Genomic DNA, 25,821 nt, shown 5'->3' on the forward strand with positions numbered 1-25,821 from the left:
AGGGTTAAATAAACTGTACTGAAGGGCATTCATGGAAAACTGATGACCCAGGATGGGCTGAGGGAAAGTGGGGTGCAGTGGGGAATGGAGCTAACTAGGTCCATTGTAAAATATTGTTCTGCCTGATCGCTCTTTGGGCTGACGAGAGAGTGGGACTTGATTGGGGGAGGGGGAGGGAAATGGGAGGCGGCGGTGGGGAAGAGACAGAAATCTTTAATAAATAAATAAATTTAAAAAAATAAAAAATATTGTTCTGTTCGATTTAAGCCGCTGTGAATATTTAGACAGCAACAGATATTTTCCAAAAGCCAGACTTCTGGGTTCTCTAGTAAAGTAGAGGATTCTAGGTTTGACTCCCATAAATCAATCACCTGGAATTAGGAATGACTGCTTCTGTCCCCAGGAATTTGTCTTCCTTTACTATGGTCTCAATGGCTTGGCCGTACTAATCTAGTTCCTTTGCTTATCCCATAAATCCTGGAGTTACTGCTAATGTAAAGTACTCCACACAGTACTTAATACCCAGATAATCTGCAAGTCTGGAAAACTCACCTTATCCTCTAAAAGTAACCCCAGGATAGAGTGACCATCTTTTGCTCACTTTTGCTTTTTGGACTTCCTGAGTACCTGTCTCTAAAAGGGAAGATTACCAATTCAAAGAGAATGTCCCCCATAGACTCATATATTTGAATGCTTGGGCCCCAGTTAATAAAACTGTTTCACAAACATTAAGGAGGGGTTGCCTTGTTGAAGGAGGTGTATCATTGCAGATGGGCTTTGAGATTTCAAAAGCCCACAGTATTCCTAGTTAGTGCTCTCTCTCTCTCTCTCTCTCTCTCTCTCTCTCTCTCTCTCTCTCTCTCTCTCTCTCTCTCTCACACACACACACACACACACACACACACTTTCTGACTCATGGTTGTGTCTCAAGAGGTAAGCTCTCAGCTACTGCTCCAATGCTATGCCTGCTTGCTCACTGCCCTGCTCCACACCATGGCGGCCATGGGTCATTGATTCACCCACTGAACCGTAAACCCCAATAAATTGTTTCTTCTGTAAGTTGCTTTGGTCATGGTCTCTGTCTTAGTTCAGAATTTTATTGCTGTGAAGAGACAGCATGACCATGGCAACTCTTATAAAGAAAACATTTAATTGTGGTGGTTTGCTTACAATTTCAGATGTTCGGTTCATGACCATCATAACTGGAACTTGGCAGCATGCAGGCAGTCATGGTGCCTGCTACATCTTGACCAGAAAGCAGCAGGAAGTTGACACACTACAGTATCCTGAGCATAGGAAACCTCAAAGCCCGGCTCCACAGTGACGCATTTCCTCCCACAAGGCAATACCCTCTCCAACAAAGCTACACCTCCTAATAGTGCCACTCCCTAAGAGCTGATGGAGGCCAAATACATTCAAATCACCATAGTATCTTGGCCCAGAAAAGTAACTAAGACCCCGACTCTGCTGAGGAAAATGCCTTCGCTAGGCCAGGCTGTTCCAGCTTTGACTTAGGACAGAGTAGAGAGCAACGGCTAGCCAGAGGCAGCTAGGAACATGCTAAGCAAGAAAGGTGGTCACTGAGGGACGGAGGTCACTTTCACCTGGGCCTCCTCTTTTCTGTGTTTCCAGAGGCAATGCCTTCTCTTTGCTCCCCCTCATCAGATCCAATGCAGGTCTGACGTCCTTCATTCTCACTGCTAATAAGGTTGGGGGAAGGGTGTTTCTAAAGTTGGGCAGACTCAAGGGTCTGTTCTATGCCCAGCCTCTGTGTCTCTTTCTTCTGTGCCCCAAACATCCATCTGTGGTTAGCATGATGGAGTTTTGAGATTTTACTTGATTCTGACACTGAGTTTTTGACATGCATGTGCAGACTGCAAAGTCCATGAAAAGTTGGGCGGACTCAAGGGTCTGTTCTATGCTTAGCCTCTGTGTCTCTTTCTTCTGTGCCCCACACATCCATCTGTGGTTAGTATGATGGAGTTTTGAGATTTTACTTGATTCTGACACTGAGTTTTTGACATGCATGTGCAGACTGCAAAGTCCATGAGCAGGTCTCCCCCATTAAAGATGGCATATGTTATAAAGTCAGGGGGCAGAAACTCAGGGACGCTGCGTGCCTGACTCCATGCTGCTCAGCCTCACTCTCTTGTCACTTGTAGAATCAAGACGTTATCATAGCTACCCAAAGCCTGAAGCTCTGACTGGTATTTAATGGCCTTGATGATGTCACCATCAGCACTCAAATCCGAGAGAGAGAGAGAGAGAGAGAGAGAGAGAGAGAGAGAGAGAGGAAGAAGACAGAGGAGGAGGAGGAGGAGGAGGAGGAGGAGGAGGAGGAAGAAGAAGAAGAAGAAGAAGAAGAAGAAGAAGAAGAAGAAGAAGAAGAAGAAGAAGAAGAAGAAGAAGAAGAAGGTGAAGAAAATGAAGGCGGTGGTGGTGGTAAAAGACCCCACTCCCCGCCCTTGCCTTTGCCCGTGGGGTTAAGCTTTCAAGCACACGTTTTTCTCTTAAGAGTAACATTTTTTGGTAACCCTCAAAGTTTTACATTTCAGACCCAGACTTAAAAATAAAAAGAATATTCATGTGACTGGTTATGGTTTAGCAGACTGGGGAGAAGAGGGCTCCCACCACCTAGAATGGTAAATAAACCAGTAAAAGGGCTATTTAATTCTCCAGCAAAAAAGGGGGGGCGGGTTTTACAAACGCCTTGAAGACATTTGGTCAAACACAGATGCCAGTCTCAAAGGCTCCCCGGGTCCTAAAATCATCTGCAGTGGGGAAATGGAACTGGAAAACCGTACTCTGAGGGCTGGGGCCCCAGGCTTTCAAACAGAGATGGGGCTTTAATCAGGAGACACGAATGGCTTTTCTTTTTGCTTCCATGCTAGACAAGAGAAAGGCTTTGGCCTCACTATGCCTTTCTTCTGCCTTATGAGATGCTCCAGGCACCGAAACTCAGGGTCAAAGATGAATATGAAGTATTTTTAATACACGTTCAGGTGCTATGCAAATAAGCTATTCTTTCCTCTGTGTCTTTCATTCATGTGCTTTTGTGTATGCATGCTCACCTGTGTGCACATGTTCACAAGTATGTGAGTGTGTGTGTGTGAGTGTGTATGTGTGAGTGTGTGTAGTGGGAGTGAGGATTGAAGGGTAACATTGGCTGTTTATCACCTTCATTTTTATATTTATTTATTTGTTATATTGAGACAGGGTCCCTCATTAACTTGGAGCCCACTAACTAGGTGAGACTCTCTGGCCAGTGAGCCCCAGGGATCTGCCTGTCTTTGTTTCTCCAGCTCTGAGATTTCAAGTGTCAGCACACCCAGCTTTTTTCTTTAGGTTCAGAAGATCGAACCCAGGCCCTGTGTGTATAAGAAAGGTACTTTCCAGGCTGAACCATCTCTCCAGCCCCTGCCATTCTGTGTCTGTCTCTGGTTAGTAATCCTTATGAGCACAGGACTGCAGGAAAACATGGAGGTAATGATTAACCCAGGACACACGCGGCTCAGACATGCGCCTCCCCACATCAACGTCTGCTCCACCGGCCTTTCTGTCTGAAATACGACTCATCCGCGTGGTATTCCCAAGCTCAGAGCGTGCCCGAGAGAACTCTCCAGACAGTGCCCTGTGCTGTGTGGCCTGTCACCCACAGTCTATCCTTATTCTCTCAGCCTCCGTCCAGCACAGTGCAGTTTCTGTGCTTTGTATTATACGACAAACGAGAGACTGGGCGAGTTTGAATTCTTCCAGAAATGGAGAGCTGGCTCAGACAATGGGTGCTCCAAATACGGCCGCCTGGATGGCATCCTTGAGAGAATAAACTCTTTGGATACACCAAGGACAAGCCATACTTGTGTGTACACAGGCGGGCTGGAGAGAATCCTGAGCTGTTAGTAAATAATCGCACATCAGCTGTGGCTCAAACTGGCTTCCTGTTCGGGTCACCACAGGTGAAGCAGCTGTTCCAAACCCTGCTGAAGGAGGTCCCATGAGACTTGATTGCTGACTCGATTGAGTTTGCAAAGAGATAACATCACCACGTCATGGGGCCCTTCTCTCCAAGGGCCTCCCACTACTGCTGGACGTATAGCAAGTTATTATATGTGGTTTGTGCATGTGTGTGTGTGATGGGGGTCTCACTTGTGCCACAGAATGACTTCTGCTATTTTCGGTCACTTGTCACCTTAGTTTTTGAGGCAGGGTCTCTTCATTGAACCTGTCTGGTCTGGTCGAGACCGTTCTGAACTGGTCTGGTGCAGTCAGGACTAGTCAAGACCGGTCTGAACCGGCTGAGACTGGTCTGGTCCAGTCTGGACCCATCGAAACAGGTCTGGTCTGGTCTCGACCAGTCTGGTCCAGTCTGGTCTGGTTGAGTATCTTACAGGTCCACTCCCCCAAGTCTGGTTTTTATGTGGGGGCCAGAGATCTGCAGACAGGTCCTGGTGTTTGCATAACAGACACCTTACCTACTGAGCTATCTTTACCCTAGCCCTAGGAATCTCCTTTACTGTGTCTCTTGTCTTCATCAGTTGCCCTTGGACCCAAAGTCAAACCCATCCTGTGCAAACTTCAGCATCAATAAAGGCACCCAACCCTCTCTGCCTATACTAGTTCCTTGCAAACCCTTAGAGCCTGCTCAGACAATCCAGGCACACACACACCCCAACCCAATCACTCATCTAACCCTGAGAAATTCTCCAAAAAGTTGTCTTCAAGTGATAAACAGAATGTTCACTTTATCTAAATAGAACTAAGCAAGTACTCTAGGTAAACAATGTCTTTCCCCGCCAGAATTCTTAAACTCCAGAGGTCAACCGCAGAGTCTAATGAATTAACCACTAAGTCCCAGCCTGCCGCGCAATGCACCTTCACCATCCTCTCACACAAGGGCTGTTTGAAGTTCTTGCTCAATGCGACTGAATTTGCTGGTTGTTTTTAACTCTTCAGCATGCCCGATGAGCACACACCATTTATTAAGACTCAGACCCTCATCTTCCTTTACTATCGTTCTTCTCCACCTTCAGCAATGGTTTTCAAAGTGTGGTCCCTGGAACAGCAGCTGCCACCGGAAACAGCTGGGGCCTTGCTAGAAAAGCAAACTCTCCTGCCTCCTTCCTATGTCCATCCATTCAGACCATGGGAGTGGGAGCATCAAGGAGGTCTCCAGTTGATCCTGAAAGGAATGTGCTTTGCTGTTCTATACTACACAGGGTGCATACATGTGCACGTGTGCATGTGCACACACACACACACAGAAAGAGAGAGAGAAACACATTATCAAATGTCTGTGCTTTGGCCAGTAGTGTCTCCCTGTACCATCACCTGAAGCTGATGATAAATCGGGATCATCTCAAGCATCCTGATGTGAGGTAGACTCAGATATCTGACTTAGCATGCCAGATTTGCAAGCCTCGGGTAAATGTTCTTCAAGATTCTTCCATAATGACAGGGTCTTTGAGGTTCTGTTAAGTTGGAAAGCCGCGGTCTGCCCACATGTGAACACCCTGACTTACTATTATATCCACAATTGCAAGGGGCTCAACCTAGTTCAAAACTATAGCAAAAGGTTATTATCTTTTCCAAGAACCCAAACTTTAGGATGTGAGACTCACCGATCCTTAGGGAAAACAGAATCCGATTGTGCAACCTTATGATTGATCTGGGAGAACGCCCAGAGGATTACTTTAGAGCCTCCATATGTATGAAACTCAGCTAAGTCAGTGCATATAGAAAACAAACTGTAAAGTTCAAAGCCCTACCCACCTAAAGGTCACAAAATGCCAACCTGTTGACCTCATTCACATTCTTCATTTAAATGGGAGGCCCTACGTTTAAAAATCCATTTTCTGACTTCTCTTGACCATGAGCTGTTGCAGTAACCCAGGACCCACGTTCTCACACATCACTTGCGGCTTCACTGCCCTGTGGGCTCTGCTTCGTTAGGGTCCCAGCTTTCCACTCAGTGCCCCTGATTTAGGTTATGCACTTGCTCCCATAATCTACTGAGTTCACAGCTACCAAAGAGCCTCACGATGGGGGCTGGAGAGATGACTCAGTGGGTAACAGCACTTGCTGGATGAGCACGAGAACCCAGGTGTGAATTCCAGGCCACACACAGAAAGCCAGATGTGCTCTCATGCAGGCCTGAGACCCTGGTGCTGTGGCAGCAGAGACAGGAGGATCACCTGGGCTCGCTGGCCTTGGGCCTAAATCCAGGTTCTGTGAGAGACCCTGTCTCAAAGGCATAAGGTGGAGAGTGAGACAGCGGGACAATCAGGGTCCTCCAGCCACTGTGTCCACCTCTCCCTCTCCCTCCCTCTCCCTCTCCCTCTCCCTCTCCCTCTCCCTCCCTCTCCCTCCCTCTCCCTCCCTCTCCCTCTCTCTCTCCCTCTCCCTCTCCCTCCCTCTCCTTCTCTCCCTCTCCCTCTCCCTCTCCCTCTCCCCCTCCCCCTCCCCCTCTCCCTCTCCCTCTCCCTCTCTCTCTCTCTCTCTCTCTCTCTCTCTCTCTCTCTCACACACATACACACACACACGCACACACACGAAAACTCTAGGCAGATAGTACGTTCAGCCAAACTTTCCTAATTTGGCAGAACTATTGAGGCTGGCAGAGCTGTCCCTTTGTTTCTCTTTTCTATTTGGAGATGCACAAGTTGTTGGTTTGCTGCAAATAGAAACTTTCTGCGCATGCTCGCTGGGTGTCTGCTCTGAGTCGTCTCAGGAAATTTCCCAAGTCACTTCTGCAAATGCTCCACAATGTGGGCCTCTCCTCAATCCATCTCACAGATGAGGAAACCGAGGGACAACAAGGCCCTGGTAGCCTTCAGGAGTACCGTCCTATGCGTCATCTCAGCCCCAGTCCTGCCACATAAAGTCATGACTATCTTACTGCTCCCGATGCCCCGCCACCACCAAGGAATCAGTGATGGAATGGGACTAGTTCAAAGGACCAATTGCAGTGGTCCCCAATGTACTGGATAGCCCCTACAGAATGGCAGATGTGCCTCCACTGGACCCTGGCTTTCTTTCAGATGTTGGCTTGTCATAACCCATAACCCCATTGCCTGGCTTGAAAAAGAAATGACTTTTTAGAAAGCGCTAAGTACTCTGTTTTTTTACAGAGCTTTGACGTTTGGGAGAGCAGTGACTCTTTGTCCTGAGAGGCTCAAGCCCTGAAATTCTCAGATACAAAAACTATCCAGAGAGTTCCATGACCCTTACACACGCTTGAGTAAGGTTCCCTCAGCACACTCAGGACTTGTCATGGCACTGAGAGATCCCAAGGTGACAGTTATTCACCGGGCAACCTTGTAAATTCAAGCCAGGGCAAACCCTTCCTCTCCCTGATAACCTTACTACATGATTTCTTAGGCCTTGATGCAGAGGTTTAAAGACACAGTGTGGTGCACTCTATCTCTGAGATGGAAGTAGACAGCAGATAAATACCCAAGATTCTTTGCTCTCTGTCAACCCTCCACCAACAACACTGGTCCACAAGGGATGTGCAGGCGCTGGTTCCCACAAGAACCAGTTACGAAGAGGTTTCTATTTGGATCTCCAACACCTCTGCACCCCTGACTTGGCATGTAGGGGTGAATCATACATAAGTCATATGCAGCTTAAGCAGGCCAACCACAGTGGCATGAGTCAATCGTAGACTGGTAGCCCCCCCCCCCCCCCCCCCCGCTTGAACTTAAACCCCAGGGACTTGTCACTCAAAGGAAAGTAAGGGTGTAAAAGGACAAATCTAAGGAAAAAAAATATTTTCTCTAGGCCTACTCAGGACAGAGAATTGGGGCAAGTGGAAGCCATCAACATGCTGACCGAACCTTGGGGGGGGGGAGACAGCAAAGAAGAAAAGGTGGTGGTGAGATGGTGGGAGGAAAGGGTGGAAGGAGAGAGAGACAATTCAGAGAAAGATACAGAGAAAGAAACGGTACATGGAAAATCAGAGAGATGAGGGGGAGGGGACGGAGGGAGGAAGGGAGTCAGAGAAGACAGAGATTCAAAGAAAAGAGGGACCAAGAAAGAGGAATGAAGGGATAGAACGAAAAAGGAGAGAGAAAGAGAGAGACAGAGATTAAGCAAGATCTCAGAGGGTCCTGATTCTATAAAGGCATATCCAAGCCCATGTACCTCCAAGCTCACTGCCCTCCTCCCAACCCAGGAGGATCCAGGATGGATATGCATCAGGAGAGACCAGAGCTTCCCCAAACTCTTCTGCATCTCACTGTGTGTGTCTGGATGCTCAGCTGTGCAGTGGAGACAGTGGGATTCCACACGTCAGAACGCATGCAGCATGGAGACCGTTTGTGTGAGTTGTGAGGTTCCGTGCAAGTGCAAAGGGAGACTTTTATCATTCCACAGAGTGAGTCCTAACACACGACAAACCTCCACAAAGAGAGGTGTAGGTGAGATTAGCATTTTGTATTTCAGCACACGTGATGCAGTCATGTCAAGGGCCCTTTCCACGGGATTCTTGGGACTTTGACCCAAGACAGCCTAACATTTAGTCATTTTTACTCCTGCCCAAGGAAAGCTATCTCCCCCTTGGATATGGAAACACAACAACACCCTCCCCCAAAGTCAGTTTCCATTGAGACGGAGCAGCTTCCCCCGAGAGAATATTACTCACTGGGTTAGAGTTTATACTGGGATTTTCCATGCTCTGGACCCAGCTTGGAAGAGTCTCAGAAAGATATAGTTCTGACTTACTCAAATTTTTCCAATGCTACACATTCTGCTGCTGTTTTGGGGGCTCACACTGAGGCTGTAGACCACCTGCACAGTGCCCCCGTGAGCAAGGGTGAGGTACTGCAGCCATCTTCCACGGCAGTTCAGGGCCTGTGCATTGAAACCCTGATAGTGGCACTGTCTGTTTAATGTCCCAACAGTTTTCTGACTTGGCCATCTCTAAAACGGTATACAAGAGTAATGTCTACTTCATGAGCTTCTGGCTAGAGTTAAGGGAGAGTGAGCGTATGCTAGCAGAAGTTCATGAGGAGCTGGAGAGATGAATCAGCAGGGAGAGCCCTTTCTGTTGTTGCTGAGGACCCAGGCTCAGTTTCCAGCATCCACAGCAGGACTCAGTCTCTATAACTCCAGTCCCAAGAGACCCAACTACCCCTGGACGCCTCAGGCACCTGCAGCCGCATGTTGCACAGAAACTCACACCTTTAGACATAAATAAAAATCAATAAATTTATAAAAAGCGTTTCCTGGCAGCTGGGAAGATGGCTCAGTGGGTAAGGTACTGGCTTTGCATGGAGAGTTCAGATTCCCAGCATCTATGGAAGAAGCGTAGCATGCAGACACGTGTCTACACTTCAGTGCTGGGGACCACAGACAGGCAGATCTTGGGGGCTGGCGGGCCAGTCCAGCAAAATTGGAGAGCTCTAGGTTCAGTGAGAAACTCTGTCTCAGAAAGACAAACAGAAAACAAGAGGAAGATAACAAACATCTACCTCTGACCTTTAACACAGTGGCAAAGGCTATTGCATCTGCACACACACAGGCACACAGATAACACATATATGTACATACATACATGAACACACACATACACACGTGCCAGCCTTTCACTATGTTCTTACTTCCAACTACTGACTTAATTTATAGCTTTTGCCTTTCCTTTCTCCATACTAATTGTTCCAAAGAAATAATAAGCACACAAAAATAAATAAATGCCCACAGTCATAGGAAAGGTTATAATGCTACTTTCTATGCTATTTTATCCAAACTCCAAGCTTGTTCAAGTGACAGCTCTTGGGGCCTGGGAGTGGGGAGGGGGTCTCCACATGCCTTGAGGCTGTTTCCATTCCCTACACTCGAGATCGTGGGCTCTGTCCTACTTGTAATCCACAGTCACTGTTCACATGCTCTCCCAGTTCTTGACTATGAGTAACTCTGTGCTTAATCAAGGCCAGCACCTAACCCAAGGCCTTGCTGACATTTCAAAAATGGCAACCATTGTACTATTTCTCCTCACTCTGTGGCCGGAAGTATTTCGTTGGTTCTGAAGGTATAGTTGTGGTAGTATCTCTGGAGAGGAAAGGACCAGGAAGGAGGAAAGACACTTGCCAAAGATGGAGTTGCTCTTCTTTGGAAAGGACATGAGAGGCTTCTTTTTTCTCATTGATTGGTCTCTGGGCTGACTTAGCAGATTCAGCTGCGGCGCTGGAGCACACTGGGTGATTCCCCACAGACGACCATGGGCCACCGGACACCTGACCTTTCAAATATTAAGCTTGAGGCTGGGAGTGGAGGCACACACCTTTAATCCCTGCGCTGAGGAGGCTCTGACAGGTGGATGCCTGTGAATTCAAGGTCAGACTGGTCTACATCGTGTGTTCTGGGCCAGCCAGGGCTACGCAGGGAGGAGCACACCCCCCTTTTAACTCAAGCATGCAAGAACAAGACCTTCCTGATGGTGGTTGTCAGCATCGGTGATACCTAAGAGAGATACTCCACAGAAACCTGTGGAATGAGGAGATGAGTGGGCCTTCAGGTCCCAATCTCTGCTGTGGAAAAAGTGGTGCTGGCTAGAACCTGACCTCCCTCAGAGTTGACCCCTCCCCAGCACTGCACAGGAGCTGAGGACTCAGGCTGAACATCATTCATGGGCCACAACGCCTCACCCCCAAACCCCAATCTTCAAACACAGCCCAAGAGATAAACTCCTGGGCCCATAGTTTATAGAGGAAAAATTTGAGGTTCAGACTCAAGACTGATCAAGACACAGGAACCCAAATAGGTGAAGACGGGAAGAATCGTTCTCTTCTCTGTTATCTCAGAGGGATTTCAGACATGATAGTTTTGGGGGAAGGACTGTAAGCATCTCAGTGCCCCCTGAGAATTCTGGGAAAGTGGTCTAGAGAGGCAAGGTCTGCTGAATCTGGAAAGTGCGTACTAAGCCCAGATGTGACATAAAATTATCTACTGATTGTAGCCATAAAGTCCACCTCACTCTTCTGTCTCTCCTCCCTCCCTCCCTCCCTCCCTCCCTCCCTCCCTCTCTCTCTCTCTCTCTCTCTCTCTCTCTCTCTCTCTCACACACACACACAGAGATAACATTTAATCCCAACTAGATTTTTGCTGATGCTGACTCTCCTCTATTCTCAAAACTACTCAAAGATTCCTCGGGTCCACAGGATAAACTCTGCTTCACAACTGAACAGGCGGGTGGGTATTTATCTTCTTATATGATTAAGAGAACCCTGAGGGTACCCCCTAGATCCATGGCTGAGATTACTCCAGCCTACTTGGAAGGAGTGGCCCTCGTGTTAGCTACCCTTGGCACCGCGCTCAGAAAGCAAGTCCTTTCATGGAGTCAGCTGTCCCCCAGGCATCCAGGGACACTGGTCACACAGAGGCAAGAAAATGTGACAGCTGTTGCAAACAGCAGCCCATGGGGAGCGGCCCAGGGTTCTCTGGGGCAGACACTTGTCAGCAGTTGAAGGAGCCCATTATCCAGTTACACAAAACACCCGCCAGCTCCGTGGCACCACTTGTAGCAAATTCAAGACGGACTGCCACATTGCCGTGACACCGACTTTAGACGCTGATCAACTTCATTAACCACCCAAATGTACGTGCACTGCGTGGATAGGGGAAGAAATGAACCCACAGCCTCCCTAAATCCAAGGACCAACTTCAAAGAGAGCCTCAGAAGCCAATCCTGGTATTTCGACACTGCCCACTGCCCACTGCCCCATGCACAGCTTTCTCCTTCTGGGCACAGTCTTTCAGATCAGAAGAGTTTGAGAAAGGGGGTGGGGTTTCCGAGCTACTGAGCCTACATCAGGCCTGCATGCATTTTCCAGAAGACTCCATCCAAAGGCATTTGAAAACACTTTCATATAGACATCGCTTCCAAAACATTACACAGTATTTCTCCAACAAATTTATGTGTTTCTAGGGAACTCCTGGAGCACAGGGGGAAAAGTGCTTAGGTGCAGAATGTCTGGAGAGTCTTTTACTCCAACATTCTAGCAGGCTTCCTTTAATTCGCTATTATTTCACATAGCGCCAGTAACCGTTCCCTCCTCTGCAAAGGAAATATATAACCCAGCTGTGGCGGCTCCAGTGAAAACCACATCTGGGGAACACTGGCAGAACTGGCAAGGCCTCTCCAATCTCGGCAGCGTCAGACAGCTCTTGTCTGAACCCGAGATGCACATGGTTCGGTGCTCTGAAAGTGCCCAACTTTGACAAAACCGGATGCTCCTTTGTATGCCAAATCCATGGGTTTCAGATAATTCCACACCCATGAGAAGGAGACTCTCCTGAAACATTACCCCCAAGATCCAGATCTAAAAAGCCCCTGCCCTCTCTAGGGTGGTGGCCTGTGCCAGAGCCCTTACTAATGTCAAATGGGGGAAAGGAAAGGCGGCACTCTTGGTTTCTGAGAGAGGTTGTACCACGTAGCTGGCTGGCTGGGTAGCTGGCAAGGCAAAGGAAGATAGCCACCGTGGGGTCACCATTCTCTCCCTCTCCGGAGTTGGAAGCCAAATTACTTCTGGGCACTGGGTGATAATATTCCAGGAGTCCCCCGCAACACACACATGCACCCGCCCGCTCTGTTTAGTCTATCCCTGAAGCGCGGCAGAAAGCATCTTATTTCTAAGCCAATTTTCCATGTTCAAATCTTCCTGGTCCCAAGTGCGCCCCAGGGGCTTAGTCTACAGACATATAAAGGCAAAAGACAGCGTCGTCAAGCCTGGACAGACTTTCACCCCAGTACAGGGCCTGCGGCTACCAGGCTGGCATGTTGCTGGCCCTGAGCCACTGGTCCCCGTCCACGCCAGACAATAGAGCAAGAAAATGAAATGAAAAGTGGACTTACTGCTATGGCTTGCAGCCTCTCCTTGTGCAATTCCGCCTCTGCCATCCTGGAGAAGGGCACACGGGCAGGGGAAGAAGGAAGAAAAACAAAACACAGGCTGTAGTCACTCAAGGAGATAGAAGGGCACTCGTGGGGGGCTCAACGACCCCAGGGACAGCCGAAGGGTGTGTGGGGTCCGCTCCTGGGGGGCGGGCAAAGCTGGGTGCACGGGTAGCTCAGAGCTCAGCCTCGGTTTCTGCCGGCGCCGCCGCCTGGCTGCGCCCCAGCGCCGCCGCGAACTGCAAGATCCAGGTCTCTACCGCCACCGCCACCACCGGCCGCGCCAGGCGGGGACGTGGGCCGCCTGCAGCCTCAGGGAGAGCGCGCTCTGCCGCGCTAGGTCCCCGCCCTGACGTCTCCGCGCCTCGCTCCGCCCCTGGGGTGTGGGGGACTCGTGGCCGCCGCTGTCGCTCGCGAGTGGGGGCACCTGGAGTGCGGGTGATAAGCGAGCTGGGGGGCTGGATGGGGGGCGCACAACTGGTGCGCCTAGGTGGCCAAGCGCGTTGCGCTCGGGGTCTAGACAAGACCAGGCGGCTCCTTTCCTCTGAGCAGAGATGCCAGCAGAAGGGGCCTCTGGCAGAATGCGGGACCCCAGCACGTGTCCTTTCATGCCGACTGCGGCCACCCAGTATCCCCAGCGCCTTCTAACTGGCTCTAGATGCTTGGGCTCCACGTGGGGACACTTCCAACAGATAAATGCTGTCTGGTCCCTGAGCTTCAGAGGGCAGGGCCCTCAAGGGCAGGGTTTATCACCAGATAGGCCACCCTTCTAGTGACACACCAACTGTAGACAACTCAGAGTTTGAAGCCCTGGGTGCCTTCCTGGACAACTAAGTCACTCCGAGCCTCAGTTTCCCTATCTGAAAAAAAGGTAAAGGATTGCAAATGATCTCACAGAGGCGTCCTTAACGAATGTGGTAGAAGCCTGAGGAGATGGCTCAGTGGGTAAAGCACTTAAGGCTGAAGACCTGAGTTCGTATTCCCAGCGCCCACATAAAAGTCACGCGGTCATGGGTGCACCCGCAATACAAGGGATGCTTAAGAGCAGCCGCTCAGGCCCGGAACACTACTCTGATGGCAGGGATGTGATGACAGCCCGAAGCATAGGCCCCAATAATAAGCTTGCTAAGAAGAAATGGCCCTGTTCTATTTAGCTATGTGTTTGAAAAGATAACCAAAAAGGATTGATTGATGATGGCGGCTAGGGATATAGCTCAGTTTTGAGTGCTCGCCTAGCCTGTACTGAGTTAGTCCCGGGTTGGATGCGTGGGAATGAGGGGGAGGAATGAAGGAGCCAAAGAAGGTGAATGTACTTAAAGTCGCCAAAATGTATATTTTAAAAAATGGTTAAAACGGCAGATTATATACGGAGTATACTTAATGCCAATTAATTCTCACAAAAAAAGGGGGACGGAAGGGGAGATGAGAAAGGAAAAGGGCCTAGGCGACTCTTTGGAAGCCTTCATTTGTAAAGACCTGAACTTTAAAGCCAAATAATTAGGGTTGGGCCCCAGTGTCCAGTGCAATGGCCGTTCTAGTCACAGCTAACGAGCTGAGAGAGCCGGGGTGGGAACTCAAACTGGGGGAAAGTCAGAGAAGGACACAGATGAAGTAGAAGATCTGGAGAGCAGAAGGAAGAATTGGGAGGTTTACACCGAAAGTCACAACCCGAGGACAGGAAATTGCATCAGGGTCACGGGCTTCCGTGAGGGTCAGGAGAAAGTAGTCTGAGGAGGAGCTGCAGGCGTCTGGAGTGAGGAGCTATGGCTGACGCTGGGATGCAGTTATGCACAGAGGGCAAGTCAGGAATTGCTCAGGAGGGGGCCAAGAAACATGAGAGGTGGGAAACACTCTGAGTAGAATTCCATTTTCCAGCTCTTAGGAAGTTCAGAAGGCAGAGGAAGGGAGTCAATGGGGAGAAGGGTTTCTAGATCAAGAAAGATTTGAATACTTGGGGATCAAAGGGGCTATTCGATGTGACAGATGTTAGCACAGAGGAAAATCCACATTGTGCAGGGTGGTCTCAGGTTGGGCCAGGGGGTATTTTTGTTAGCATCCCTCACCAGTTCCTCCTTAGAAAGAAGAAAGACTGCAGCAGGGAATGAGGGAGAAAATGGGGAAAGACAGGAAGAAATTTTGAGTTAGAATTTCTATAGAGAAGTTGGGGAGCTTCACCTTTGCTGGCCTGGTTTTCCCTGCAGAAGGAAGTAATTGAGACTTCTGGGATTGCAGGGAAAACTTGAAATGGTTTATAAAGGAGCTATGGGAAACGGGGGACACTAAAACATGGATCATGGGACTAGATGGCATGGTGGTTAGGAGCACTGGTAGCTTTCCAGAGGGTGCAGGTCCAATTCTTAGCACCCACATGCAGCTCACAGTTGTCCAGGACTTCAGCCCCAGGGAATCTGATGCCCTCTTCTGGCCTCCATGAGCACTGCACACATGTGGTGTCCAGACACACATGCAGACAAATATAAATCATTCTTTTAAAAAAAAAAAACATTGGATCCTAGGCAGACATCTGCATTAGAATTTTATGAACACATGCACAGAATTAAATTTCTATATGATACAATGGGAATTACAGATGGGCTTAGAATCATTTTATTAATGGGATTCACAGGACCAAAAATTTAATTGTGTGTATTTCCTCAGCGTTTTTTAAACACCTGAGACCCAGGATTATGCTTGCCCAGATCTGAGGACTGCCAAAGAAAGTGTGGCAAAAAGTGAAAGGGGAGAGGAAATTTAGGGTGCCTGAAACCGGGTTTAGCCCAGTTAGGAAATGTAGGAGACGGATTATTTTTAGCTGCCCAACTGGTGAACCCTTTCTCATCTTTGGGGGCTTCCCACATTTAAACCGTATGAGAAGCAGAGCCATATACCATCACAGAAGTGGGTAAATGCCAGACACCTGCTTCCCCAGATCTCCCGGAAGTGATGCATGGCTTGCAATCTGGGCTTAGCCAAACACAGACACCTGCCAAGAAGTTTGAAAATGGCATTTCTGAGAGTCTTTTCAGACTGGTGGTAGCTCAACTTAGGTCTTGCCCATGACCAAAGCCTCTTCCATAGATGTCTCAACTATTCCACAAACTACTAAATGCAGCGCAAGTGCCTTCCTTTTACCCCTTTGTCAACCAGAAATCCCTTCAGTTGTTTGTAACTAAGGACCCCTAGTGAAACAGGAAGACATGAAATGAATGGCTGAGGTTCGGCCAAGAAGCAGACGGAGAGTATTTTCTCTTCCAACTCTGTTCCCTTCCAATCTAAATTCTAGCATTTAGAACTCATTGAACCTATCATAAACATAGATATTTATAACCCAAAGTGCATCTGTTTTTTTAGACAGCATCTCATGTGGCCCAGTCTAGCCTCAAACTCACTGTGTAGCCCTGAATGGCCTTAAATTACTTATCCTTGTGCTTCTATCTTTCTGTTGATAGGGCAGAACTTAGGTAGGCGGGGTGACTGGACTGAATGCTGGAAGAAAAAAGGGTGGAGTCAGAGAGAAGCCATGGATCTGCCACCAGAGTCAGACATGCTGCTGAAACTTAACGGGTAAGCCACTGCCACGTGGCGATACCCAGATTAATAGAAATGGGTTAAACTACGATGTAAGAGTTAGCCAATAAGAAGTTAGAGCTAATGGACTGAGCAGTGTTTTAATTATTATAGTTTCTGTGTGATTATTTCAGTTCTGGGTGGCTGGGATGAACAAACAGCCCTCTCTCTCCTGTTACACCCAACATACATCTACTTTGTAGCTATTTGAGATGAGATAGCAAGTGATGGCCTGATATTACAAGAGTTTGGCAGCCTAGTGCCACAGCTGAATTGGCTACTGTTTTCCTTCCAAACGTTTAAAAGTCGGAATGACATTTCATAGTAGTGTGTAATCCATGTCACAAAGTACTGGCTCTTGTTGGGACATTAAGTTGTGCTGTATAAGTGTCTTCCAGGTGGTGGGATGAAGTCTTTGGTAGACACTGCACTGTAAAGCTCCCCACAGATTGAATACAGAATGGTTGATATGCAAATAGATATTTTGATGATAATAATTTCAGGAATCTATTTTAGGACCAGAGTCCTTTGGAAACTGCAAATGAGCACAGACTATTCTCCCTGTGGGGAAACAGGAGCTCGATAAGCCAAGAGTGGCATGGCTTTCCAAAGCCCATCCTTCAAGGAGAGTCAAAGTCTTGTTGAGGAGAAGCTAAGAGTGTGAAATTTATTAGCAACTGGAAGCTTTTCTTACCCAAAAGTGATTTGAAAGGCCTGTCGGCATCTCCTGTCTTGGCTCTCTTTTGCATGAGATCATTTAAGAAGATTCAGTCATGTAAAGCATATGTGATAAGTAGGATCTAAAGGGAGAAAAAGGAAAAGAAAGTAGAAGGGAGGCTATTGGGGATGAAGAGGGGAAAGGGTGAATGAGAACAGAGAGGATGTGGGGTGTGTGAGATGAAAGTGTGTCATATCAATGCATGGGGGTGTCATTATTAAGCATCTTTGTATAATTAGTATATATTAACTTTTTTGCTGTTTTTTTGAGACAAGGTTTCTCTGTGCAACAGCCCTGGCTGTCCTGGAGCTCACTCTGTAGACCAGACTGTCCTCGAACTTACAGAGATCCGCTGCCTCTGACTCCTAAATGCTGGGATTAAAACGTGTGTACCACCACTGCCCAGCATATTACTTTTTTAAAGTACATGATTGTTACCCAAAATCCAAAGAAGGAAAACAGTGTTTGTTTGATGTCCCCTTGGTTCCTGTGGTTATCAGCACTTTGGAAAAGCTTATGGGCCTTCAAGGATATACTGTTTTTCTCTGTGGATAAAAAATAATATGAACACACAGGAAATCCCCATGGAGCAAGAAGACAGAGAAAGGTTAAGAAGCAGAATATCAGAGTGAGGTAAAATAGTCCATAGCTACTTATGTACGACTAGAGACCAAAGTTTCTGCATAGGAGATTCGATGGGAAATCTGGCTGGACATGACCATTGGTATCCGGTAGGATAGTTCCTTTTCTCTTGGTTGGTTTTGACAATGGCACTTTCACTTGACCCAGTGAGTTGCTGGAGAGAGGAGGGTGGTGTAAAGACAGTGAACAGGAACCCCATTCCACACATACCTCACCACAGTGTGCTTGGGGACAATATGGTGGTGTTTATAAGTTGGCTCAGAACAGGCTTGTTAATTAAAAAAAAAAAAGCTCTGGAAAGTAGAATTGGGAAGTGGGAGGTGAACATCACATAGAATAGACACGGGCTGTAAAGACAAGGTGGAACCATGGGCGCCTTGTGAAGATGCTGTGAGAAGCAGGGGTAGCAGAAGTCTGGGGCTTGGATGAGCTGTGGGTGGGTCTTAAGGACTCGGCCTAATCACTGCTGTATTCACAGTCCCACAGATCAGATTGACTGAATGACTTGGTTTTATCCAAACATTTTAATGTACCTTTTCTAAAATAAACAGAGGTGACTTATTATTATTTTTATTTCATCTTGTGTGTATGAGTTTTGATACACACGCATGCCTGTGCACCACCCTGATGAAGTTACCTTTAGAGGAATGACACCAGAATCCCTGGAACTGAACGGTTGTGAGCCATCATGTCAATGTTGAGCCCCAAACTCAGGTCCCCTGGAAGCGTTGGAAGTGCTCTTAACCAATAAACCTTTCTTATCAGCCCCAGAAATCTCATTACTGGATTCTCCTTCTAATGATTGATATACACATACAGCCGTCTTTTGGAGTGAGTTAATTTAATAAGCCTAAATAAGAAGATACTTAATTTTTTTTCTGCCTCTACCTTCTGAATGGGGTAGAGGCGTGTGACACCCTCTCTGGTTTTACACAGTACTAGTGACTGAGTCCAGGGCTTCATGTATGCTAGGTGAGCATTCTACCAACTGAACTACATCCCTCCCCAGCCCTAGAAGATAATTCTTAAGTGGTGATAGACTAAGTCCCAGGAGAAGATGAGAAAACAAAAGTGCTCAGCTGTAGAGCTGATTTCAGGTTTGGGGAGAAACTAATTACAATCTAGAAAAATCTCTGGGAAGGTCAGATCTACCCTAGCCTGGTGATCTGATGCCACTAGACACAGTTGGGTCACTGAATTCACAGAGAGCTTAGAAGCCAGTTCGGTTTGTCCCAGCACAATGACCGTGCTGTGCCCTGTCAGCACGGAATCCCTTTTTGTAGTGTGGTCATCGACACTTTTATTATTATCCATGATTCCATAATACCCCGTGCATTCTACCAGTCAGCACGGTTGACCAGGGAGAGATTTCCTGCAGGCTTGGCAGCGGGCAGATGATGGCTCGCCACTGCAGCCCTGTCCAACCTGATGGCTGGGGGACAAGAGTGAAACTCGAGACAGCCTAGCCTCTGAGCCAGTCACCAACAGACCATCTCCTCCTGGTGCCCATTTCATTCAAACGAGTCAACCAGACAGCCTCAGAAGTCACTCCTTGCTATGCACAACCCTCCCAGGTGGAGCACCCTGAGCAAATTGCTTTTCCCCAGCGCATCCTGGAGTAGAAAGAACACGAGAGAGAGGTTCAAATCCAGGCCCTCATGACAACTCTGCCACTGAGTATGACCGCGTCCACGCCACCTGACAGCTCTAGACTGAGCTCTCCTATCTGCACACCAGGGCTAGCATTTCTGTTTGTCAACGGGGACTAGGGATAGCCTAATACCTATCTACTTCCTGATGGAACCATAGGAGTGAAAGACAGGATGCCAAAGTCAGCACCACAGTTAGCTCTCTTTGCAGTGATAAAGTACCATGAACCAAAGGAACTTGGGGGACAAAGGGGTTCATTTCATTGCAAACTCCAAGGACATGGGCTACCATGAAGGGGAGTCAGGGCAGGAGCTCAAACAGAGCAAGACTGGAGGCAGGAACTGAAGTAGACGTTGTGGATGGAAGCTAGCTACTGCCTGGTTCCCATGACTTGCTCATCTTGCTTTCCTATGCTACTCAGGCACACCTGGGAACTGCCCCAAGCAGGTTGGGCCCTCAAATATCAGATGCCCCAGAGACTTGCTTCTATGCAACCTGATAGAAACGTTTTTCTCAAACAGAAGTTTCCTTTTCCCAAATGACTCTAGCTTGTGTTAAGTTGACAAAAAACTAACCAGGACATGGGGATACGGGGACTACTGGGGGTATGTTTGTGCAAGTGCATAGGCTCAACACAGTAGGATGAAGCCTGTGTCTTTACATAAGACAAAAAGGGTGCTTTGAGTTCTGGATGGGCCTCTGAGAGAACTGAACCAGAAAAGGGAAATTATTGTGGGTATCTGGGGCTTCCTTTGACTCCTGGATGACCCCTAAGTCATAAGTAACTGAAGACAAACAGCCCCACAGTGTAGCCTCTGCATTTGGTTAGCTTACAGAAATGCAGAAAAGGCTATAGTGGTCTGAGGAAGCAATGCAAGAAACAGAGAAAGGCGGCAGGGGAGGAAACAGAAAATCTTGGATCTCTTCTGGGTCCGTTGTGTGTGTGCCAAGCCTATATTTGAATGCTATTTGGCATGCACTTGCTTCCACGTGTTCTTTCTGCATTCATTCAAGGGCTAAATTTATCCCACTAGAGGGGAAGGCATACTCGAGGAGGTGGGGAGAAGAAGTTGTAGACACAAAGGCGGGCTGCCTGTTGGGGAGCCAAAAGCACCAGGGAGCTCCCTGCAAAAAGGCAGGGAGCCAACACTCCAAGGGAATCTTCCCAAGACCCTAAGTACAGGACCTAAGTTGACCTAACGGTGGAAGGCATCCCTGCCTTTCCCTTCTAGGGAAGGTATACGCAGGAACCAGACCAGATCTTTGGAGAAAGTGATTCTCGGATTCCCAGGAGTTCACAAATCTGACCCAGCCCTTCAGGAAATGGAGAGTCTGTGGCTCTCTGGATCCTTCCTGGGAGAGCAGTATCTGTCCCCAAGGTTCTGATAAAGAACTGATCTTACTCCCTGCTGGATTACTACCACGGCTGTTGGAGGAGCAGCTTGCCAAGCATGGGTGTACAGAAGAAGAATCTGGGTTGGACTGAGTGCTGTGCAGCCATCACTGGCTAGAAGACGGGTGACCCTTGATGGAACTGGGGAGCCCCCTGTTGCTGCTTTGTGTCTTCTCTTCTTTGCACCCAGTTTTCCACTTTGCTTTCTGATTTCCTATCTCTCACTCACCCCAAAGCCAGCGCTATTAACTCATCTTTGCAAATGTACAAGTCATTGCCCCAGGTAGCTTTTCCTAGGACCACAATTCTTTGATAGGATCAGCCTCTCCCATAAAACGGGCATTGATTTTCTGTCTGAACTCTGCCTCCATGTTTTGTGAGATACCATTCCCTTTGTTAAGATAGGTGAGGGAAGTTCCCAAGACGCCAGGATGGTTCCCCTCTGTTTTAGCCTCAACTAAGCATCTTGCCAGAGTTTCCCCCCATATTTGGCATCTTGTACCCTCTCGTCCTCCCCAGAGAACTTGACACCTTCTTCATCTGTTTGTACCGCTCCAAATTTGGTGCTTTCTCATACCATGAACTATGCCTGGAATGCAGCCTCCCCCTCCCTCTCGGAACTTTCCAAGTCTCTTCTTGTTAACTTCACAGAGCTCCAGAAATCCCACCCACTCGGGCGATGCCTGTCTGTCCCTTGGGGAAGAAGTGGTTGCTTATCCTGCTTAATTCCTCGCTTAATAGGCCACTGGCAAATTCATGGCTCCACTTGTCGATCTTTCTGAACTCTAAAACTCATAGCCACAGCCTTGGAGGGGATCTTCTCGGGATCTTGTCCCACAAGTCACCATGGTGGTTGTTTGTCAGTAAGGGAGCTATTTAAACTAAGAGGAACCATGGATTGGACAAACATGTCTGAAAGAGAGGGGGGCAGACAGTGGGCTGGTGGAATGGCTTGGTAGATAAGACACAACTGTAGATGATACAAGGCTCACAATCTGAGTTCAGCCTCTCTTTCCTCCTTTCTTTTGATTCATGTTATTTATTTATTTATTTATTTTTCTACCTTCATCCAAAAGAGTGCCTCTAAGCTTTAAGGCAGCAGCAGGTAGGACTGGAATCCCATTGAGACCACTAGGAAGGGAAAACTCTTTTTTTTTAATTAATTAATTTATTTATTTATTAAAGATTTCTGTCTCTTCCCCGCCACCACCTCCCATTTCCCTCCCCTTCCCCCAATCAAGTCCCCCTCCCTCATCAGCCCAAAGAGCAATCAGGGTTCCCTGCACTGTGGGAAGTCCAAGGACCACACACCTCCATCCAGGTCTAGTAAGGTGAGCATACAAACCCACATCAAAATCCCATCAAAATTCTTCACAGATCTCGAGAAGACAATAATCAACTTTATATGGAAAAACAAAAAACCCAGGATAGCCAAAACAATCTTATACAATAAAGGATCGTCTGGAGGCATTACCATCCCTGACTTCAAACTCTATTACAGAGTTACAGTATTGAAAACAGCTTGGTATTGGCATAAAAACAGAGAAGTCGACCAATGGAATCGAATAGAAGACCCTGACTTTAACCCACAAACCTATGAACACCTGATTTTCGATAAAGGAGCTAAAAGTATACAATGGAAAAAAGAGAGCATCTTCAACAAATTGTGCTGGCAAAACTGGATGTCAATCTGTAGAAGAATGAAAATAGATCCATATCTATCACCATGCACAAAACTCAAATCCAAATGGATTAAAGACCTCAATATTAGTCCGAACACACTGAACCTGATAGAAGAGAAAGTGGGAAGTACTCTACAACACATGGGCACAGGAGACCACTTCCTACGTATAAGGGCAAACTCTTTATCCATAACAAATGTCTATGCAGGCAGCTCTCCAGGTATAATTTCTAGAGTTCCAGAAACCCTCCGAGTCCTTCCAAGCACATTTCTAGAAGACCCATGGGTTTCTGGTTTAATAAGCTAACAAAACAAACAAAAATCTCAGCTCCAGAATTTCGACTATCGTAGGACAAGGATAGGGGTGTTATCACTAAGAACATGAACCCTCACCTTGGTCATTCATGCCAGCACATCAGGACCCTGAGAAATTCCCCTTAGCACTATAGCCCTGGACCCAGCCCGTGGCTGCCAAGCTGCCCATTGTCTGCGCTCTAAGACCTGTGGTCCATGCATGTTCCCACTAACAGTCAGTGGCAGAGAGACACAAGGCAGAAAAGAAAAGCCAGCAAAGTCGCTCCTTCGGAAGGCTGCTCCTCTGACTTCCTCCCAGCCAAAACTTCCTGTCACCTACTGTCCACCCAGTCTTTGGGTTATCATTCTGCTGACCTTCCCTGTCACCTGGGTACCCTGTCCCTTTAAGAGACAAGCTCTGCCCACTCCCAATCTCTCCATGCCCCCTTCCCTGCCCAGACAACTGCTCTGTGCCTTCTCTCCCACCTCCCCTCTCTCTCTCTCTTTCTCTCTCTCTCTCTCTCTCTCTCTCTCTCTCTCTCTCTCTCTCTCTCTCTCTCTCTCTCCTGTCCGTCCTCCTGAAGAGGCAGTCTCTGCCTCTCTTTTTTCCTCTTTCCTCTTTTTTTGTCCCCCTCTCTTTCTCCCCCCCTTACTCTTATACCCTCTCAATACTCACTAAAAAACTCTATACCCAAGCTCTCTCTGCATGTTGTATCTGTCTTCCACCCACTGAGGCCTCGGGTCACCTGTGTCATGAGTGATAACACTTGGGTCCCCCCGTCTGGCTTTTTCTCTGTAGGTCCTCACAGCAGTGAACACATCTATCTACTCTTACCTCCCAAAATTAGCTTGGAACTGTTTTCTGTTCTAGGATGAAACAAAAGCAAAATAAAAAGAGAACTCATTTAAATAAAACCCAGAGCAGCCTTGACATGGTAATCATATGGTTCCTCCGTATCTCTCTCAACCAGTGTCCTGTTCCGCTTCATTAAGCGCCGTTATAAAGAACTTCCAACCCTGGAAATCTCCTTTCCAAAGGCTTGCCCAGCCTTCTCTCCCAACTGCTATTGGGTGAAGTCACTTGACTTCCAGTTCGGAACTTCCAGCCAAAATCCAAAGCTTGATTCAAAACCATTGGGCTCTCTGCTTCCAAGGAAAACAGCCTGTGACTGAACTGAAGGCACTGTTAGCTCGGCTCAAGCCAAAACAAATGCAGCAGGCTTTTCACTAATAAGGGGACAGCAGCCTTCCAAGGTGGTGACCTAATGAGCCAAGTGACAAAGGGGGGATCTGGTTTCACAGCCCCGGCCCTACCCAACCTCAGGGCAACCTCGAGATCTCACACTTGCCCTCTGAGCAAGAAAACCCAACACTTGATAATCTCATTATTTATATAACAACGTAGCAGCTCGAGCTACAACAACCAGCTATTCGATAAGAAGACGACCATGGGAGTGGGCTGGGCAAAGACATGTATTTGCCCTTTTACTCTAACAAGAGCAGAACTAATGTTTTTATGAACTGTAGTAAGACAGAGACAAATTGATGCAAATAAAAATCTGAGTTTGCAAATAGCATTTTTCTAGCCGAGTTAAAAGCTTGAAGATTAGATAAAATATTTTGCACTGAAGTAAAACACTTTTTCATTTCATATGCGCACGGTACCCTGTCCCTGAATCCACGCTAAGTGCTCGGCAGACGGTAACTAGTGTGACCTCCACCACATCCCTAGGAAGACAATCCTGCTCTTGTCCCCATTTTCTCTGAGTAGAGGTTGAGGCACAGAGGCCTTCTAGCTGCCTGGCTTCTAAGTGGCATTCCCTAGCAAGCCAGATGCTGAACTTGCTGGAGGATATGTCTATGGGAGACTAAATGGTGGGAGTAGCTAGCTTCCTCCTTTTGAAATACCTCGTTATTTCTGAGGAATAGGACCTCAAATAACCAACAACTGAGACTTCTTCCTTCACTTCCTTCTGTCCTTCCCCTCCCTTCCACCGGCCCTCCTTCCATCTTGGCATGTGTATTGGGCCCACACTTTCCATGCCCTATTGTCTCTTTGGCTGGAATTAGTGGCTTTTCTGCACTTGCAGACAGGAAAAGGAGCTAGTGGCCCAAAGCAGAGAGATCTCACTATATCTTCAGGGATTTTCTGAAGCTAACTCTGCCCAGGAAAGGGAGTGAGTGGTATGGCTGCTGTGTGGGAGGAGGTGGGGGAGGAAGGCATGACTGGAGGGGGCAGGGGAGTGATGCAAACATTAAGGGGGGGGTGTTGTTCAGGCTGAGGGACTAGACAGCCTTTGAGATGCAGCTCTGCCCTGGATATTGGGCAAGCAGCAAAGAGACCATAATGGCAGGACAGAGGAAGCAGGGGAGAGGTTTGAGAAAGGAAGCCACTGAGTGGCTGGGCCAAACCCAGGTCTTGTGCATTGGTACCACTTAGGGAGTGGAGCAGGGTACCTATCTGCCAGAGATGAGGGGGGACACAGGATGAGCAGGGAGGTCTGGCAGAGGGTCCTGAAGAGGTCCCTGGAGCTGTGGTTCCAGTGGGCAGAAGGATGACAGCCTGCAGAGATGCTGCCATCCATAGCAAAAGGGGCTCCTAGGAAGTGTGGCATTAGGGTGACAAGGACCAGACGTGCACTGATAGAACCAGTGCCCAGACATCCCAGGAAGCCTCACCCTTGCCTGGAGGAGAAAGGGCACAGCAGGGCATAGGAATCCAAAGTCCCTCCGAAAGCTACAGAAGATATGGCAGGAACAACAGGGATGCAGCAGTTCAAACTAAAGCTTGAGGGGTTACAACGTGCAGTATAAGCCCCAGGAAACTGCACGGTGTCTCTTACATTTATTCCATCATTTAGAAAATGACATCCATGGTGTTTAACCTGTATTTGTATCTTCAGGGTAAACCAGGCAATCTATGTTGACATGACGTCTTAGGTTTCTGTTGCTGCAATAAACACAATGGCCAAAAGCAACCTGGGGAG

General features: G+C 47.8%; 1 protein-coding gene across 4 annotated transcripts in view; it reads right to left on the reverse strand.

The window, feature by feature from the left end:
- The window catches only part of Palm2akap2 (PALM2 and AKAP2 fusion), a 409,045-nt gene that overhangs the window by 281,069 nt on the left and 102,155 nt on the right, over window positions 1-25,821 (reverse strand). For 3 of the 4 annotated variants that reach the window (XM_075967151.1, XM_075967150.1, XM_075967149.1), the window contains exon 2: window positions 12,851-12,896. In XM_075967151.1, the coding sequence (XP_075823266.1) occupies window positions 12,851-12,896 (46 nt within the window). Of the gene's footprint in view, window positions 1-12,850; window positions 13,212-25,821 lie in introns of those variants that run through there. The other variant, XM_075967152.1, reaches the window with a different exon arrangement.

Source organism: Microtus pennsylvanicus, chromosome 3 (assembly GCF_037038515.1).
Source record: "Microtus pennsylvanicus isolate mMicPen1 chromosome 3, mMicPen1.hap1, whole genome shotgun sequence".
Taxonomy (NCBI): domain Eukaryota; kingdom Metazoa; phylum Chordata; class Mammalia; order Rodentia; family Cricetidae; genus Microtus; species Microtus pennsylvanicus.